This window comes from Ceratotherium simum, chromosome 3, assembly GCF_057802395.1.
Source record: "Ceratotherium simum simum isolate JZ-2026a chromosome 3, ASM5780239v1, whole genome shotgun sequence".
Classification (NCBI taxonomy): Eukaryota; Metazoa; Chordata; class Mammalia; order Perissodactyla; family Rhinocerotidae; genus Ceratotherium; species Ceratotherium simum.
Window position 1 is genome coordinate 53,419,487 of NC_141902.1, and position 20,642 is coordinate 53,440,128.

Consider the following 20,642-nt stretch of genomic DNA (forward strand, 5'->3'; position numbering starts at 1 on the left):
CACCTATCCTTTAAGAAGCATTTCAAATACTAACTCTTCGGTAAAACCACTCCTTATCTCATTAAACTAGTGGTTCTTAGCCAAGATTATACATTAGAACTCCCTGGGGAGCTTTTTAAAAGACACCAATGCCCAGAGCTCACCACCAACTCAATTAAATGAGAATCTCTGGAGGTGGGATCTGAGCATCAGTATTTTTTAAATGCTCCTCAGGTGATTTTATTGTGCAGCTAAGGCTGGGGATCACTACTCTACCCATCCTCCTCTAGCTGTTATGGGCCATATCCGCCTTACTTCGCTCTTCTTGATGAGTACCTTGTTACCATTTTCTTTCCATGTAAATGTCTCTTATTTTTCTAAATGAAAGTAAGCGTATTGAAGTCAGGAATCAGGTCTTCATATTTCCTTCAACACTTTAATCAGTGAATTACACAAAGTAGTGTAAAATAATGATTTGTTTGCTTATACAAGATACTCTAAAGCTCTAGCTCTCCTACTCCCATATTAGTTATAGCAAGGGTTCATTTGTATCGCTCCCACATTTAAGCTTGATGTGTGCTAGTATGGGCGCAGAGTCATCCATACTCCTTAGAAATCTAAGGCCAGATTAGATCAGAATCAGCATTATTGCTACATAGTAAATACTGCTAAGTTGTCTTGCTTTACCTGATCTTTTCAAGTCCACACTTCATTCATTCATTTAACGAATATCTATTGAGCATGATGTATGTCTAGGTCCTCAGCTATGTCCTAGGACTGCAGCCTAAGCAAGGCAGCTATGGCTCCTGCCATTTAAGGACATCCTAGTTTGGGAAGGGACAGATGTTGAATAATTGCACAAATAGTTATTATTTCTATTGAGATACACTCTGTAAAGCGTACATACAACATGCTGTGAGTGCTTCTATCAGGACTTATATCCTCGTTGGGGATGTCAGGAAAGGCTTCCTTGAGAAGGTAACATTTAAACTGAAACCTGAGGGCCGGCCCTGTGGCTTAGCGGTTAAGTGCGCACGCTCTGCTACTGGCGGCCCGGGTTCGGATCCCGGGCGCGCACTGATGCACCACTTCTCCAGCCATGCTGAGGCCACGTCCCACATACAGCAACTAGAAGGATGTGCAACTATGACATACAACTATCTACTGGGGCTTTGGGGAAAAAAAGGAGGAGGATTGGCAATAGATGTTAGCTCAGAGCCAGTCTTCCTCAGGAAAAAGAGGAGGATTAGCATGGATGTTAGCTCAGGGCTGATCTTCCTCAAAAAAATAGATAGATAGATAGATAGATAGATAGATAGATAGATAGATAGATAGATAGAGACCTGAAAAATGAATCTTCTAGGAGTTTAATCAGTTAGCAAAAAAAGGGTTAACTAAGCAGGTGGAACATGTGTGCAAAGGCCCTGAGGGAACAAACTTAACTCCTTAAGGAATTAAAAGAAGGCCTGTGTGGCTGAAGCTTAGAAAATAAGACACATGAAGTAAGGCTAAAGAAATAAGCAGGTACTAGATCTTGTAGAGTTTTGAGTTAAGAGGAGAAACAGACCTTGGTGTCCTGATGGCCTAGTGGTTCTTTTTGTTCTCTTTTTTTTGGCTCAGCAGGAGTGAGATAGTTCAATGGGAAAAAAGATCTCAGGCTGTCATTAGTGGTTGTTATACAACCTCCCAAAACTGAGCTCTAGATGTTTCCTTTTCTGTCAAGGCCATATCCCTGACCAGGAAGTTCTTTACTAGTCAGCTAGGTATTCCCAATCCTCCTATGTGGTTGGGGAGAGGGTGGCTCTCCTGGAGCACTTTGTGTCATGAGTCTGTTTCTGGACTAAGTATGCCCTTCTGTGAGATAATGATAGTTCAGAGAATGTGTGCATTCTGCTGTTTCTCTGTCTTCTAAATTTTTCTCAGTAAACCTTATTCTGTGGCTGAAGAGTATATATCATTAGTGGTATATGTCTCCCTGCTCCTTGTACAACATTAAGGTGCTTTGGACTTTGAGGCAAGAGTGGATGTGGATTTAATTTGGAAACTATTGTAGGAAGCCAAGTAAGAGGTTATAGTGACTTGGACTAGGATGGTAAAGAAATGGAAAGTAGACAGATTCCACAGACATTGAGGAGATATAATCAACCAGATTTAGTGATTAAGATGTGAAAAATAGGAAAGAATGATTTCTCGGATGAACAGCTGGATGAATGGTGGTGCTCTTTTTTGAAACAGAGAACACTGGAAGAGGAGAAGAAAGATATCATGAAATTAGCCTTGGAACTGTTAGAGCTGCCTCTGAGGCATCCCTCCAAGTGGAAATGTTGGGTAAATGGTTCAAGATTGGAATAATTTTTGTGTACAAATAATAATTTGGGGAGAGGATGAGATTTACAAGAAAAATAGGGAAGGAGAGGAAAAAAGAAGGTCCAGGACAGAGATTTGAAGAGTGCCAACATTTAAGGATCAACTAGAGGAGTATGAACTGGCAAAGGAGACTGAGAAAGAAAAGAATAAAAGGAAAATCTAAAGAATGTAGCATCATGTAAGCCAATAGGGAGAAAATGTTTCAAGAAGAATGGAGATCTCAGTTATTAAATGCTGTTGAGAAGATGAGAAAGATGAAACATTGGGGGGAAAATTGTCCAAAATAGTGATATGGATTTTACTGGTATCTTTTAGAAAATGGTGGCAGCAGAAAAAACTCAATATGAATTGGTTAAGAAATGAGGGAGATGTCAGGAACTAGAAACAGATTATAGGCAACTCTTTGAAACAGTTTATCTGTGAGGGGTCATAGACCTAATGGCGCATAGCTGTAGTGGAGTGGAATTCAGGGAGAGTTTTTTGTTTTTTATGTGAGAGACTTGATCATGTTTAAATATTGAAGGACTCAATAGATAGAGAAAGGTTGAAGATTCAGGAGAGGAGATAATTGATGTTAGAAGGTTCCTAAGAAGGTGAGAAAGGATAGAAATTTTCCCAGGTGAAGGGGATTGACCCTTGATTTTAAAAGAGACCTCTTCATTGTAAAGGAGGGAAAGAATAGACTATGAATACAACTACAGGTAAATTTATAGATTTGATGGCGGGAAGTAGGGAAAGTTACTGTTTGAATGCTTCTATTTTCTATATTATGTGGAAGGCAAGATCATTTATTGAGACTGAGTAGGGGTGGGAAGGTTTGGTTCCAGATTTGAAGAAGGAGAGTTTGAAGTAGTCTTTACAGCCTGTGGGAGAAAGATCTAACTAGAGAAATTAAGAAGAATCACCACATAGTGTTGAGGATGGTAATTATCACACGAAGATGCCACTTGTATGGTTTTTCTACAGGAGTATTCATCAGAGTGTAGACATGGAGAAGGTAGCTAGTTTGTTATTCTAGACTTAGGATTTTGTTAAGTGGGTGCAACAAAGAATAGAAGAGCAGAGGAATTTAGGGACATGATGGTGTTATGAACATGATGATATTGTCCAAATTTATAAATATTGCCTAGAGCAAATAAAACATCATTCTTCACTAAGGTAATACTATTTTTATAGAAGGGATAAGTGAAACAACTATCCTGGTGGCCAGTCACTAGGGGAAATGCCTAGTTTACTATAGTGACCACCAAACCAAAACAGTAACACTGTTTTTTACTTTTTATTATGAAAAATTGCATCCTTACAGAAAATTAATGAGACTAATATGTGCCTATTATACTCATCACTTACTTTTTTTTTTTTTTGGTGAGGAAGATGAGCCCTAAGCTAACATCTGTTGCCAATTCTCCTCCTTTTGCTGAGGAAGATTGTCCCTGAAGTAACATCTGTGCCCATCTTCCTTTGTTTTATGTGGGACGCCTGCCACAGCATGGCTTGATGAGCTGTGCGCAGGTCCACACCCGGGATCCGAACCCACGAACCCTGGGCTGCCAAAGCGGAGTACATGAACCCAACCACTATGCCACTGGGCCAGCCCCCTCATCACTTACTTTTTTAAAGAATTTTGACATTTTACTGTTTTCATCTATTTTTATATTTTTGCTTACACTTCAGTATGCATCTCTAAAGAACCTTTTCTTTACAAATCATAGTACCATTGTTGCATCTAACAAAATTAACTGGAATTTTTAACACAATCTAATACCCAGTCCATATTTAAATTTCCCATGTAGCTTCAAAATGGTTTTATGGATGGTTTGTTCAAACCAGGATTTAATCAAGGACCATGCATTACATTTGGTGAAGTAACTCCATTTTAATATGGAGTTATTATGAACCTTTGATTAAACTATTTATCCCTTATCTGTCCATTGGCAACAGATACGTATACCCCCAATTTCTGCTATCACTTTTGTTACCTTCATCCATATACTTCCACCTAATCTCATACAATTAAACTGGGCAGATCATCTTGGCAAATCCACATTGAGTATGTGACCCTATGAAGATCTGTCCTTTTCATCAGCGTAACTGGATTAGGATCTGAAAGCAGCAGGAGGAGACTCTAGTGAGAGAGCAGATGCTTTACGGGTCATTCCTGTGGTTCTAGGTAGTGAGACAACTTTTTATCCAGGCAGGAAATTTGGAAGTATTAAGATAGGTTGTAAATAAACTACCTCTTTCATAGAAACAGACCCTTTTAGGTCTGTTTCACTTCTCATATTATCCATATGGTCATGACTGTTAGATTCTTTTATATGTAATTCTATATTCAAGACCTAATTATTCCACTTTATTTTTATTATCTTCCTCCACTTCTCCAATATTTTCTGCTTGCTCTTGAGTAAGATAAACTACTGATTCCTTGGCACCTGTCTAGATCACCTAGCTTCTAGATCTTTGGTTTGTATAATGAGATCTGAATTAGCTCTTTCCCCATCATGACTCTCTCATGATCATCCCTTCCCCATATCAACCTTTATATCCACGTCATAACTGCCTCTTGGTTTTCAATTACTGACATCTCTCTGGAGTATATTCAAAACCAAGGTTTTTGAGGTTGGCTTTTGTTTTTTGCTTTTTTACTTCACATTTAGGGATTAGAAGTAAAAAGTAGCTTAGAAGGGGATACAGTTCTAGATAAGTACTAAAGCCAAGTTAAGAAATAAATGTGTCCATTCTCTTTCCTCTTTGACTAAGACTATAGTGGGATTTTTTTTTTCACAGAAGCCTACGTTTAAGTAAAAATTAATTCAATTTAGTTATTTTAAAAGGTTATGGATACATCAAAAATTGTCCCTTTCTTTTAAAAAAATTTTTTAAATGGGGGCAGGGGTGAGAGAAATGTGGAAACAGAGTAAGAGAAGTGATAGATTCCACAGTACAGACAGAGAGAGTCATCTTTTTCTCTTAAATAGGAGGCAGGAGACAGAAACGGAGATAGATTTAGGTGATTTTCATGAATATAATATCTTATATTCATTAAGCACTATATGCCTTGCATTGTGCTAAGCACTTTACGTTCATTATCTCATTTAATTACCTCCACTTTACAGATGAGAGAACAGGCCTAAAGGCCCTAAGTAACTTGCCCAAGACCACTCAGCTTGTGAGCAGCTCCAGTCGGACTTTCACGTCCGCACTGTCAACACCTCTGCCTCTCTGGGTGGATAAGAAAGCTACTTGTGGATGAGATTGATGTTTGTTAAGTACGAGTAAAGTTCATCTTTCAATTTATAAAATATCTTAGAAATTCTCTGGTCTAACTGCCTCTATATCACTTTATAAGAAAAGAAAACTAGGGGCTGGCCTGGTGGTGCAGCAGTTAAGTTCACGCATTCCGCTTTTGCGGCCCGGGGTTCGCTGGTTCGGATCCTGGGTGCAGACCTACTCACCGCTCATCAAGCCATGCTAAGGCGGCATCCCACATAAAGGAACTAGAAGGACCTACGACTAGGATATATAACTATGTACTGAGGGCTTTCGGGAGAAAAAAGAAAAAAGAGGAAGATTGGCAACAGATGTTAGCTCAGGGCCAATCTTCCTCAAAAAAAAAAAAAAAAAAAACTAAGGTCCAAAGATGTTAAGTAATTTGAATCCAAGATAGTTAACTAAAAATATTCAGGTAGTGCTTTCCTCCACAATTTAAAGGCTGGAATTACTTAATTATTTTTGTATTACATTTGATAACTTTTCTTCTATTTTATCAATTTACAAATTGTGATATTGTCATGTATTTGTTAATATAAGTAACTCACATTCTATATAGACCTAATTTATCAGGGTATTTTAGATGGAATAGGTTTTCATTCAGTCTTCTTTTGTGATCCAATTGCCTATTTTTTAAAAAATTATAAAAATTATCTAATGTCATTTCTTTGTCATTTTATATAATAAATAATAATTTATAAATTTTATACATTAATAAATAATTTAAGAATTTAATATATACATTCAGTATTAGGTTTTTGTGTGTGTGTGAGGAAAATCAGCCCGGAGCTAACATCCATGCCAATCCTCCTCTTTTTGCTGAGGAAGACCGGCTCTGAGCTAACATCTATTGCCAATCCTCCTCCTTTTTTTGCCCCAAAGCCCCCGTAGATAGTTGTATGTCACAGTTGCACGTCCTTCTAGTTGCTGTATGTGGGACGCCACCTCAGCATGGCCGGAGAAGTGGTGCATCGGTGCGCGCCCAGGATCCGAACCCGGGCCGCCAGTAGAGGAGTGCGCGCACTTAACTGCTAAGCCACGGGGCTGGCCCCAAGTATTAGTTATTTTTTATGAGATTAGTGTTTTAGAGACTGGTGAGTGAGATTAGGAGGAAGATTCAAGGCTTAGAAAAGAAAGCTTTGACTAGGTAATATAGCAAAAATGCTGGGGTATAATAGCAAGAAATCTTCTTGATGTGATTTAATAGCAGACTCTCAGGAACAAATGGGCCTAAACTGTTAAGTACTATACTAATACATACTTTGCTATTCTACACTGCAATTATATAAAAGAACGGTTGAGTAATAATCAGCATTGTTGACAGTGGACCAGTTACAGACTTTTTGATAAATGTCAAGATCTAAAAGAGGAAGAAATTGAGGCTAATGGTCTATGAGAAGACAGATCAGCTATACCAAGAAAGGGACACCCTTTTAGTTAAAACTTATAAATATTCATATGCTATGGATGATAATAGCCTTCAGTAGAGACCCTCCCAGAATTTACCCATCCTAAAGTGTCATTTGGAACAAACTTATTGATGATTATGGTTCCTCTCCTAGTAAGCAGCCAATCTAATATATGATCTACATAAAATAAATTGTAAAACCTAGATATTATATAATATAATGGTATGTTGAAATGTATTGTGATAAGTATAAACAGAAGGGTCAGCTCTATTCAGTGGAAAATTGGCTGGAAAGAACTTTTAGTTTTTCTCTTAAATTACCCTAGGACAAGGTAGACCCTAACTGGGTGTTAAAAATATGTTAGGTAATGAGGATGCATAGTTGAATAAAACATGGCTCTGGTCCTCAAGGAGCTTGAAATGTATTAAGAGAGATAAGTAAGTAAACAGACAACTACAATTCAATGTATAAAGAGCTATGACAGTGGTAAGAGCAGGATTCTATGGAATCACATAAAAGGAGCACCTAATACCAGAGGAAGGTGGGATCATTGCTTTCCGTGATATGAATCCTCGAGCACTTAGCATAGTGCTGAGCTTATGGTAGGCATTCAAATATTTGATGAACTGGAACATATCTGACTTTTTTTTTTTTTTAGGGCATGAACCTGAACTTAATTTTTGCTGAAAACAATGTCTTTAAACTTTATACACAAATGTTTTACTTTTTTGTGTGTGAGGAAGATTAGCCCTGAGCTACCATCCATTGCCAAGCCTCCTCCTTTTGCTGAGGAAGACTGGCCCTAGGCCAACATCCATGCCCATCTTCCTCTACTTTATATGGGATGCCGCCACAGCATGGCTTGATAAGCGGTGTGTCAGTCTGCGCCCGGGATCCAGGCCAGCGAACCTGGGCCGCCAAAGTGGAGTACGCGAACTTAACCGCTACACCACCAGGCTGGCCCCCAAAATGTTTTTTTTATGAATGCTTTTCATGTTGCTATAGCAACTTCAATGACCATATAAATCAATCAGTATCTACAGCTGACTCTTAAATGTAACTGGTAGTAGACAGGAAAGACTTTTTACTTTAGGAAGAGCCGCGTCCCTCAGAGCTGGACACGTAGTAAGTGTTCAAGAATAATAATTACTTAGTTTTTCAAAGCTTCAGAATTTATTCAATAATTTCTCTACCCCCACCACCAAACTCTTTAAAGGAATTTCTTATTCTTAATTATTAAGATTAATTGTGAATGATAAGAGAGAACATTAAAAGTATTCTTGTGCAATAATAAATACTATATCAATCAGTGGGAACTCAGAGCAAGTAAATTAAATTCATATCCTTAGCAAATCTGAAGAAAAAATGGCTTACAAACCTTATGTGGTATAATAAGGACACTTTACATATGATTGGAGTTAGAACTAATACATATGAAAAATTTGAGGTCAATGCTAAATTCTGTGGTAGTGACTGTAAATACAACATGAGTTCATTGATTGATTCAATAAATATTATGCTCCAACTGTATGATGCACCCTACACTAGGCCCAGAGGTACAGAGATTAAAAAATATAGTCTGGAGAAAGAGACAGGAAAACACCATCATGGTACAGTGTGATTCAGTGCTACAATGGAAATAGATGCAAAGTACTGTTGGTGTACGAGAAAGAGTAGCTAATGGTGCAGAGAAAGGAAAAATTGGTATGGATTGGATTAGTCACATAGGCTTAATTTAAAAAAGAAAAAAGGCAACGTGATATCAATTGTGACTGTGTCTTATTTGTTACTTGATATGTTTTTTAGGAACTTTCTTTTTCTATTTTGTGAAATGAGATTGTAAATCCCCAAAGGCTATTTATAAGTCATGTATTAGTTGAGCACGCCAAGAGCTCCCATTACTTGTTATACTGTAGTGTACTAATTATAAACTATATTCGGAGCCAAGTGGATTTAACTCAGTGAGCAAATAAGATATCTACTTGGTCTATTATTTATTATGTTGTGCAGATCTAACTAGGGGGAATAATTAACATGCTTTAAACATACAGATTATAAAATTTCTCTTAAATATTAACTAGTTTTGATCAATTTAACCGTCTTCTTTCTTTTGTTTTTCTTGTTAAGGGTCTACTGTATTTGTTGGTAACAGACCAGGGGTTTCTCACTGAAGAAAAAGTTGTTTGGGAAAGCCTACACAATGTCGATGGCGATGGAAATTTCTGTGACTCAGAATTTCATCTGAGGCCTCCTTCAGATCCTGAAACTGTATATAGAGGGCAACAAGATCAGATAGATCAGGTAAATTTGTTTTGTCTTCTTCATATTGTTTAAGGAGCCCCTTCCTTTCAAATATGAATTCAGTTATCCAAAACTTTTGAACTAAAGATTTATTCACTGGGGCCGGCCCTGTGGCATAGCGGTTAAGTTCGGGCACTCCGCTTCAGCAGCCTGGGGTTTGCAGGTTTGGATCCTGGGCGCGCACTGATGTGCCGCTCGTCAAGCCATGCTGTGGCGGCGTCCCATATAAAGTAGAGGAACATGGGCACGAATGTTAGCCCAGGGCTGATCTTCCTCACACACACACAAAAAAGATTTATTCATTAATATACTTAATTTTATTAAATTTTAATTTATTTTAATTTTCCTGACACTTCTTAAATATGTAAGTGATCTCTTTATATGTACATTAATTATACACTTTGGTTCGGATGGCTGGGTCATATTTAACTATGAAGAGCATGGTAAAGTGTTTGAATTTTATTCTAATTATAGTAGGGAAGATATGCCAAGTGTCAAACATCAAAGTGACATGATCTACTTTACCTTTTTAAAAGGCGGCTATGTGAAGAATGCACAGGAAGGACACAGGTATAAGCAGAGATTAGCAATCCAAGCAAGAGGTGATGATGTCTTAGCCTTGAGTAGTAGAGATGAAGAGACGAGTACATATTGGAAATCTATTTTGGCTAGTCAGAAAAAGTGGAAAAGAGGGAGTCTTGAAGATGCATGCACTGGGTAAAGAGTAGGTTGGTGTTCTAAAGCTTTAGAGTCCAAGGTAAGGAGGCGCTTACAGCAGGAGCTGCTCTGGTGAGTAGAATTCTCATTTAGAACTGAGACAGATGAGATTTTTCTTGCTATAGGTGGGCAGGCTGGGAGCCATAAGTGTGTTTATTACTAGAAGTATAACAGTGATGTGACTTCTTCCCTGACTGAGGTAGAAATATGGTTATTTTAAACAGTTGGCACGTTTCGCTGATAACAATTTAAGTGCATAGAGACTGTGTTCATTTAGCCAATATTCACTGAGCAGTTGTATTCCTGGCACTATAACTAGGTCTTGGGGACACAAAGATAAATCTTTTAGTCCCGTCCTCAAACATTCTGCAGTCTAGCAGGGGAGGCAGATAATTGACCAAATAATATTAATGTTAAGTTTTATAGTGGTTATTTGAATAGCAAGCTGTGAGTGCACAGAATACTTGATTCAAACAAATGCTAATCTTTCTAGGACTCTTGGCTTTCCTTTGACAAACAGCCATAATAAAATCAACATACTTATTTTCCTTCAGCATCAGGAGCATTGTTTTTTAAATATTACTTAGAGAAATGTGCAGGATTTTTCTAACCACTATATGTAAAAAATATTGGAGCAGAGGGAATAAAGGTAAAGCAGTTGGTTGCCACAGTAGTCCAGTTGTAAGGTGTTAAGATTATATACACATGATAGTGTCTGTGGAAGTAGCAAGGAGGGAGTGGATTTAAGACTGTGAGACTTGGCAAAGAGCAGAGTTTGAAGAATTGAGAAAAATTTGAAGGACAAATTCTTGATAAGATTCTTGGTAAGATAGTCATGCTAGGGCCAGCCCCGTGGCTTGGTGGTTAAGTGAGCGCGCTCCACTGCTGGCGACCCGGGTTCGGATCCCGGGCTCGCACCGACGCGCTGCTTCTCCGGCCATGCTGAGGCCGCGTCCCACATACAGCAACTAGAAGGATGTGCAGCTATGACACGCAACTATCTACTGGGGCTTTGGGGGGAAAAAATAAATAAATAAAATCTTTAAAAAAAAAAAAAAAAAAAAAGATAGTCATGCTAGTTAGTACAAGGTCTTCACAGGCAACAACCTTTTACATATCCTCTTATTTAATTATTATTTATTAATATTAATAATTAACAATTATTATTATTTAAAATTCTCTTATTTTGAGGATAGATGGGGGAGGTACACAGAGTAGTCAAGTTTCATTCAGCACTAATTCTTAATAAAAGTGGGTATTAAGTTATATTATCTAACTTTTGACCAAAGATGCATCACTTTTTCTTATAGGAAATAATCTGGGTGTGTGTGTGGGAGGAGGAAGGGGGGGGTGGTTAAGTAATTGAATATGACTGTATGATGAACAACTGTTTTGGCTTTAAAAATCATGTTTTGGAAGAATATTTATTTATTTACTTATTTATTTGAGGAAGATTAGCCCTGAGCTAACATCTATTGTGAATCTTCCTCCTTTTTTCTCCCCAAAGCCCCAGTAGACAGTTGTTTGTCATAGTTGTACATCGTTCTAGTTGCTCTATGTGGGACACCGTCTCAGCATGGCTTGATGAGCGGTATGTAGGTTTGCACCCAGGATCTGACCCGGTGAACCCTGGGCCGCGGAAGCAGAGTGCGAACTTAACCGCTATGCCACCGGGCCAGCCCCTGGAAGAATATCTAATAAATAATCTTGGGAAATTCTTATGATTTTTTTTTTTTTAAACAATACTTTTATGACATTAAATGGAAAAGAAAACAGATTGCAATAGTTTCAGGGGTTGGGAGATGTATTTCAGTTTGTATGTGAATGTAGAAAAAACTATGTGGATGTATATTGATTGTTAATAGTAGAACCATGGCAACATCACTGAAATAAGTTTATAGCTCCCAAACAGAAATACTTAAATAACTTGTTTTTAATTTAAGTTCTGGTATGTTTTTTAAAAGCCATTCTCATAGTTTTGTAGATATAACCTCTATATTTACACTCATTAGTTCTTGGGTAAAATCTCATAGCTAAAGATGGTTATAATTTAATTTCTTAGGACTATCTTATGGCATTATCTCTGCAACAAGAACAGCAGAGCCAAGAGATCAATTGGGAACAAATACCTGAAGGAATCAGTGATTTGGAACTAGCGAAGAAGCTCCAAGAAGAAGAGGATAGGCGGGCTTCTCAATACTATCAGGAACAGGAACAAGCAGCAGCAGTTGCTGCTTCTGCTTCTACACAGGCCCAGGTAAAAGCTAGTGTTCTGCTTCTTAAATAAAACGATCACTTTAGCAATGAAGAAAGTTGTGCTGAAATAAAAATTTTTAAATTAGGTATTGACTCTTCAATTACGTTAGCATTGTAGCACCCTTTGGGTTTTCTGATATTGTCCTAAGTTTGTGATTATCTTAATATAGTTCTCATTTAGTGAAATGCTTTTTCCTGAGGTTCTGATGGCAAGATTTTTCAAATTTATTTTTTAAGTTCCTTAATAGCTACAAAGAATATCAACCAATTTGAACAAAGTCTTTTCTGTCAATTAGAGGGCAGTATAAAGTACTACTGGAAAGAATGTAGACCTCAGAGCCAGATAGATGTGGATTTGCATTTCCTGCTTCTATCTCCCCTGACTAGTTGCAACACTTTGGACCAAGTCCTCTACCTCTCTTAGCCTCATTTTCTCTATCTGTAAAATAGAAGATAATACTTAACTCTTAGGTTTGTGGTTAAGTACAAATAGTGTTAGCACTGAACCCAATGTCTGACATATACTAAGTATTCAACAAAGGTTAGCACCTTTTACACTTTTCCCAGTTAAATGTTTTAAGCACTGAAAATGTGACTATTAAGTGGGTTTCTGTATGTTAAATCGCATTTCATTACATGAAAAAATATTCTCCTTCTTTTATGTTTAACTGTACCATGCCAGAACCGTTCCTTTGATTTGGGTATACAAGAAAGCAAGATGCCCTTAAAGGTCGGATGAAACTTTAACTATAGAGGTCTCCATTAAAATAAGTGTAACATTTCTATTTCTAGCTCAAATATTGACTACCCCAAGGTTAAAAATTAAAACCTACCATGTTATGATTAACTTTTCACTAAAAAAGTTCTCTTATTTCACAGAATACACTTATTCTACACTTAGTTCTCAGAATTTTTTTTTTCTCCTTTTAAAATCTGTGTAGTATAGTATTTAATGAGGTCTTGGAGAACTACTGTAGTTAACCAAATGGTGTCACTTTCTTCAATGTTTTCTAAACTTTAACATAAATGTTTCTTGAATTTGAGGCTTCAGGCTATATCATCCTACACACGTTATTTATCTTTTGAAATTCCATTTACTTAGAATAATGAATATATTAATTATATCTATCCAGAATGGTAGAGGCAATTACTCAGATACAATGTAACATAGCAAGTCTATACACCAATAGCTTCTTTTTCCATTAATGATTCCTTTCATTCTTGTGCTTTTTCTATCTAGATAACTATGATAAAGCACCTTAGAAAAGTTGAGGTAATTTCTTCCTGTTTGTTTTTCTTAAAGCAAAGCCAGCCAGCACAAGCCTCTCCATCAAGTGGAAGACAATCTGTGAATAGTGAACGTAAACGAAAGGAACCTCGAGAAAAAGATAAAGAAAAAGAAAAGGAAAAAAATAGCTGTGTCATTTTGTAACAAGTGTTGGATTCCGTTGGAACCATCTATAGTCTCGAGAAACAAAACCGCAGAAGGAAAGGAAGAAAAACCGATAAATACCGTCTGTGCCTGATTTCCCAATGGATTTTGTTCATGTTTTCAGGGGAAAGGTTGTTACTTAGTTACAATCAGACTTTTTCAAGTCACACAGTACACTCTTTATGAGCTGGAGTTTCATGTTACAAGTTGGAAATGCTGTGTTGTCATTCATGAAAAATACTGCACTTGTAGCCAAATAAGCAAATCACAGCAAATTTTGTGTCATAGTGACATTTATAACTCATATCAGTTAGTAAGCTATTTTATCTTCTGTTCTAACAATGAATGGAGGTAATTGATTTTGTCTGATTCCTTTCTGAAATCTAAATATTAGCACAATAGTTTCTGAAATTAATTTTCACAATGTTAAATTATGATCTAATTTGCAAGAAACCAGGGGTTTAATATAGGGATTTAAAAAGAAAAAAAAAATAACAGGAATAAATAACCCTTAATTGTATATTGGACTAGTTCAGCCCTTGAACAGCTTTACCTTTCTTTAGGAATGTACATTTTAGATACTGTCTTGAGAACTGATAGTGGAACTTGGATTTAATTTAGATAGAAAAAATAAAGATTTGTATTTCTTTTCCAATAGCAAAAAATTACATAACACTAATGCTTATATCCTATCAAAATCAGAGATTAATGACTTTGTAGTGTTGTGAAATGTTGAGGAATTTTGAAACTTTTAATATAGGTAAATTGGACCACAGTTACTATTTATTGACAGTGTGATAAGTGAGTGTGAGGGGGAAACCACAGGATGCCACTAGATTTTGTAAATATGGGGATGTAGAAAAGCAGATAGTTCAATGTCTACCTTTTTCTAGAATTACCTTGAACCTTAAAATTTAAATCATGTTTGTTTGCTAGAAAATTAGGTATACTTATTAAAACCAACAAAAAAGCACATTTCTGAAAGGAAGTTATAGATAATCTCTGAGACTAGTAAAAAAGCATTAATAAAAATCTGTTTGAGAATAGATAGAATTTGGAGGAATTTATGTAAAAGCAATCAGATATTTTTAACTTATGGGAACCAAATAAACCTATAACATCTTGTAGTGTTTATAGGATTTAGAAAGAATATTTATTGAACTTTATTATGAGGCAACACATATTTTCCTGTATTTCTAGATATAGTTTGGAAAACTATACTTAATAGTCCTTTTTATATGCTTTATATTTAAAAGTTTGTTTTAGTCATTTTTGAAACAACTATTGCTGCTGCAAGTAGTTATGTGATTTACATTCTAAGCCTCACTAAATTTGTTTGTTTAAGAGCATCTTAATTTAACCTGAGCATCCACTTGGAGAATGTTTTTTGTGGTCTAGGGTGACAATAGACTACAAAAAATGTGGTCTAGATTTCTTAAGCTATGTCCATAACATTCTTTGTGATCCAAGACCAGTTATAGGATGAGTCTATGTGTAAAAAGTAAAGTCTTATTTATGGAAGAAATTATTCTAAGGGAAAAATCCAGGGTCAAGCTGTGTCTTTTATGTCCTTCTGTATTGCATGTCTTTTTATGTTATATATTTGTTATTCTTTCAAATTCCCTATACTAGCATGATAAATCATCAGAGAACCTGTTTGGGGTATAAAACCTTGATACAAAATATTTGGTGTCTCTTGATAATAATCCAGAATATGCGTACATTGGTAAGTTATCAAATGCACTACAGAATTCTCTGTTGGCTCAAACAAGTTGACCTTAGTCCAAGTTTACTCTTGATACAACTCTTTTAGTTGAAGGAGGAAACTCAAACCTCAGGGTTTGTTTTTCCCAGAGCAGATAGTAGTGACAGTGCATTATATTTTAACAAGAAAAAACAAAACAATAAATCCTGAGGAATTTTAAAAAGTACATTTGAGGCATATTTTTCCATAATTATATACTTATCTATTTATTGCCCTTGAAAAATATATGTGTAGAAGTTATTCTTCTGTTATTTGTTACTATCTTCTTAATTTGTTCCAAAGATAATACTGCCGTTCTGCATTCCCTCTGGAAGAAAAAAAAAAATTCACTCAAAACCAGCAGTGCTGCTATCAGATAAGTAGATGTCAATGTATACTTATAAGAAATAACTAAAAAATGTAATGTGTTTGTTAATTCAACCTTTTTCTATGTAATATTTCCAAGTCAGACTTTCTTACATTCCTGGAATTCAGTTTGATATACCAAGAGTAATAATGATAAAATGTTTGCTTTGATTACTGTGGGGAAAAAATTAAATGTTCAATTCTATTAAAACAAACAAACTTCTCAGAGATACTGGTTTCCTATCCTTGAAGATTATAAAGAATTAAAAGCTATTGTGTCTTTATTTTCTTATATTTGCTCAAGGCAACAAATTATATATTCAGACATTTCATTGCTGGTTTGGGTACATTGAAATTTGATAGTGGTATATTAAAGTCTTTCCTTCGCAGCATTTCATAAGACTTGAAAATTGTTACATGTACACTACTAGCAGAAGTTAGAACTTAAACATTTTTGTTTTCAATATTTATAGGCTAGATCAGGGGCACATTTGCATCAACCAGTTACCATTAGAGCTAGCAAAAGAGGCACATGAATGAATGGATATGGTCTCTGCACTTTCTCGTACTTTCAAAGCCTATTCCTTAAGGTTAGTGACCAGTCTTTATTAACAGTATGAAATTTTTCTTCATGTCTAATCCCACTGAATCAACAATGCTGTGATTTACAATAGGTTATCAACACTTAAAAGTACTTATTTTGTGTGTGTGTGTGTGTGTGTGTATTTCTAAAGCAAGGATCCATGACTCCATTAGATTCTCAAAGGAATCTGGGAACTTTTCCTCAAATTTAAGAATTAACATTTTAAGCATATACACAAACATATGTACATACACACACTAAGCAGTTTGAGGCAGCTAAAACCAGCCTTGGCTGCTTCCTATAATATACTGGTCCAGTGTGCTTAGGTAAAGTAACTTCTTCCATATTTCAAGGTTAGTAGTTGAATGAGGCATAGATTTAAGTTAAGGATTAGGTTTTAGAATATATTTTATTTTATTGTCTCACATTTCTAGTATTTGACTACTTATCCCATATTATGTTTTGAATTCTTCCTCATACTTCTTGATCTTAACTTAAGCAAGTTAGTATCAGAGATTAGTTGACTGAACCCAACATTTGGTACTTGCACAAAACCTTAACATTTTGTTTTCAATGAATCACTGGCTCAGGTCACCAAGAGACAGAAGATCTTGAGAGGAAAGAGGACTAGAAGTCAAATAGTATTTAAGGAAAGAATTATTGTGGTCCCTATATTAATGTTGGCATATGAAGCAGATATTTGTAAAATCTTGCTGGAGAAAAATCAAGGCAAGAATTTCCTGAACTGTCCTCAAACAATCTCATTTGTTTAAAATTAAAAAAAAAAAAAAAAAAACAAAAAGCTAAAAGCAAATTGATTACATTTCACTTAACTTTCCTATTCAGTGTACCAGTTATGTTAAAATATGATGGAAGGCTTATGGGCTTTACCTATCACACAATACTTGGGCATACAACTTAAACTACAATTGTAAACTTACTAATGTTTGATAAAATAATTTGAAGGCATTAAAGATAGTATATAATTTCAATTTTAAGAAACTGGAAATGTAGAATTCTGAATCATTTTATGTCTAAAACCTGGCTTTTATCTTGCCAGGCAAACTTTCTATAGCTCACTTTACTCTAAATATGTAAAGGATACTCATTTTTTTAGTGCTCCACACTCCTGAATAAAGGGCATAGTATGAGCACAGAGTATTACTTAAATAATCATAAATATTACACATCTTTTGTTCTTGAATGTGCATACTTTTTTCCCAATGACTATTTCTTAAGCCAGTTTTTTTGCTGCTGTCAAAATTTGTAGAATTATCTTGTCTTTGAGTATGGCATCATCTCTTCCCAAAATGTAGACTTGCTTTTGTATTCTGTACTTGCTTTTGTGGACTATAAGGTCAAAATCAAGAGTATTTTCGGAGTATAAAATCATTAAAAATCTATTTTTTTCCAATATCTTTCATATATCTAAATATTTAGATTCTCTTTGCCTTTTCCTCCATGGAACGAACTACAATGGTATCAGATTACTAACACATATATGTAAACTTTTTTTGCATGGATGGAATTCTTTTAGATCTCTCAAGTACTGTCATTTTTAGGGCTATTTAAATTATTTGTTAGTATAAAATGTTATTTGATAATGTGCAGTTAATTTCCTTTTAGAAAGTGACTGAAAATTGTAAAGGAACTCATCGGGATCAGAGTTCTTAGGTTCTCTGGTAATTTAGTGTCTTTTTTTTTTCCCCCACTTATGTCCAACACTTTAAAGCTAATGCGAAAATATGAAGAACTGAGGTTACTCTCCTTGGGTGACACTTTAAAACAAACTAAAATTTAAAATCAAAAGCTTCCTGAACAAAATAAATTCAAAATAGAGATAATGGAGTCTGAGGGACAAATTGCAGGACTCTGATAAGTTTAACTTATTTTGAAGATCTATCTAAATTTTAATTCGTGCATGTCTCTTAATCCCTCTGTTTCTGCTGTTAAGAAATTAGAGTTTAACAAATTGTGATACACATATATATTTTTACATGAAGGATTCTAGTTTCTAATTTCACTTTTCTGATCTCAGAAAAATTAACCTCAAAAAACGGTAAAAGTCTTCAACTATTGCCTCAGGTTCAGCTTCATCCTGTTGCCCTGAGAAAGGAAGCGATTTAGACTTTGCCTATAACAGGTATTTTTAGGGCATGGTAGCATCCCAGATTAGGCTTGAAGTACCATGGCAGAAATACAAAGCCTAAGTTTTAAATAACCACAGTAGATTTAAAGAACAAAAAGTAGTATTATTCTACGATAAGTCTCTCTATTTCATCTGATATTAATTCTAAGAATTTCTTCATATTACTTAATTTGTCACCATTAACTTTAAAAAGTTTATATCCATCTTCACTATAATATCCTGCTTTGAGAGGCAGGGGTGCCTCCTAGGTTAGAAAATGCACAAAGCAAAATTCTTCTGAAAGTGATCCTGGCTTCTTTGGCTTTAAACAGGAAGCCAGGAAACTGATATGCCCATTTAAATTTCCAAATCAGTGACTTGTCCAAATGGGCATCATAACTGAAATACCCTACAGAGCCGTTCTAACTAATGGAATGTGTTTTAAGACTAAGATTGGCATTTAATCTTTGAAGATCTGTCTTGTGTGTCTCTCAGTTTCGTCGGTTTTTGTTGTTTTTTACATTTTAGTTATATGAAATAACCATTTTTTTCCAGAGTATATAGGATATCTTAGCTTTACAGATTTTTAAAAATGAGGATATGAAAATTTTCCAGTGGTTTTTGTTAAAAAGCTATCTTCCTCAATAAAATGACAACTGTTGTTTTCACACATCCACTTATTACAAGTAGGACAATATGATAGAAGACTGATGTATGATTGCTACACAACAGTCCCCAAAGGGATAATCTTCACTTGTGAAACTTCTGAGGTACCTTGAAAGTCATTTCCTAAAGTTAGTGCATGTGAGTCTTTTTCCTTGAATTGTGCAGAATAATTGTATTGTGGCACATTTTGAGGAGTAGCAAGTAAAATGGTAATATAGCAAGAAGAAACAAATTTTCTTCCTCCACTTTACTGTTGGACTATTTGGGTCAAGAAGTTGCTATGACATATCATAGATCTCTTTGTGCCAGGCCAAAATTGGCCAACTGTAATAGAGTTTTCAAAGAACTTAAATATATAGATTGTGTATGAGTGCCTTTTTTTTCCTCCTCTTTTCCTTTACTATCTTGATGCCCTTTCTACTTCTGAAATAATTCATCTGTTTTGCTTTATGACCAGGTTAAATTCCAGTTTAAGAATAATAGCAACCCTAGAGATTGATTGGAAAGAGCATTGAAATTCATTTTCGGAATAAAGACACCTTAAAGCATCTACCCAGCTTAGGGTTGAACTTCTATGAAAGACAGTTGTTGTTTTAAAAGCTAATTATGCTAAAACTATTCGATTCTAAAACTATGTCTTAAGTTTCAAAAGTTTCACTTTGGGAGGATATTCCTAAAAAAGGCATATTGAACATAGATGGGAAAATATATTTCTAACAGAATTATTCAGTATTATTCAACATTTAATTTCATGTTTGTTATTGGATAGGTCATTCTTGGATTAAAATGTTGGCGTTTTTGTTAATATACTTAAAACTGTAACCAGTGATAACACCTTTAGTATTTTTTATTATAGATTATATTTTATTTCAATAAACTTTGATATTTAGACCAAACAGTCTTTTTGCTATATATATTCATCTCATTAAGCTACTTCTTACAAATTTAAGATGAGTGTGGAAATGGGGAATTGACATATTGAGTCACATTTACCTAAGATTAACCCTTAGAATACTTGGACCAACTCTTGATAAAGCCTGATTTTCCGGGCCGGCCCCGTGGCTTAGCAGTTGAGTGCACGCGCTCCGCTGCTGGCGGCCCGAGTTCGGATCCCGGGTGCGCACCAACTCACCGCTTCTCCGGCCATGCTGAGGCCGCGTCCCACATACAGCAACTAGAAGGATATGCAGCTATGACATACAACTATCTACTGGGGCTTTGGGGGAACAAATAAATAAATAAAAAATTAGAAAAAAAAATAATAAAATATCTATATTATATAGTTATTGCTTGCCTGTCCTTTAAAAAGATAAGTAATAAGTTGGGTTATTGAATTAGTTTTCCCCATTAGTATAAAAGTTATATAGATAGAGGGAAGTAAAATCCTTAATCCTTTATCCCCCACCTCTGATTTTCCCTGGGTA

The 20,642-nt window shown here is 35.5% G+C and overlaps 2 protein-coding genes across 3 annotated transcripts in view; one reads left to right on the forward strand and one right to left on the reverse strand.

Annotated features, from left to right (window-relative positions):
* The window catches only part of MINDY2 (MINDY lysine 48 deubiquitinase 2), a 66,961-nt gene extending 46,845 nt beyond the window's left edge, over window positions 1–20,116 (forward strand). For both annotated transcript variants that reach the window (XM_014780775.2, XM_004421630.3), the window contains 3 exons: window positions 9,153–9,326; window positions 12,106–12,300; window positions 13,603–20,116. In XM_014780775.2, coding sequence (XP_014636261.1) covers window positions 9,153–9,326; window positions 12,106–12,300; window positions 13,603–13,731 — 498 coding nt within the window. In that variant the 3' untranslated portion in view covers window positions 13,732–20,116. The remainder of the gene's footprint in view (window positions 1–9,152; window positions 9,327–12,105; window positions 12,301–13,602) is intronic.
* SLTM (SAFB like transcription modulator) overlaps window positions 14,204–20,642 on the reverse strand; it is a 71,469-nt gene continuing 65,030 nt past the window's right edge. Inside the window, exon 21 of the mRNA XM_087427805.1 lies at window positions 14,204–15,803. Within this exon, the coding sequence (XP_087283931.1) occupies window positions 15,755–15,803 (49 nt within the window). The 3' untranslated portion in view covers window positions 14,204–15,754. The remainder of the gene's footprint in view (window positions 15,804–20,642) is intronic.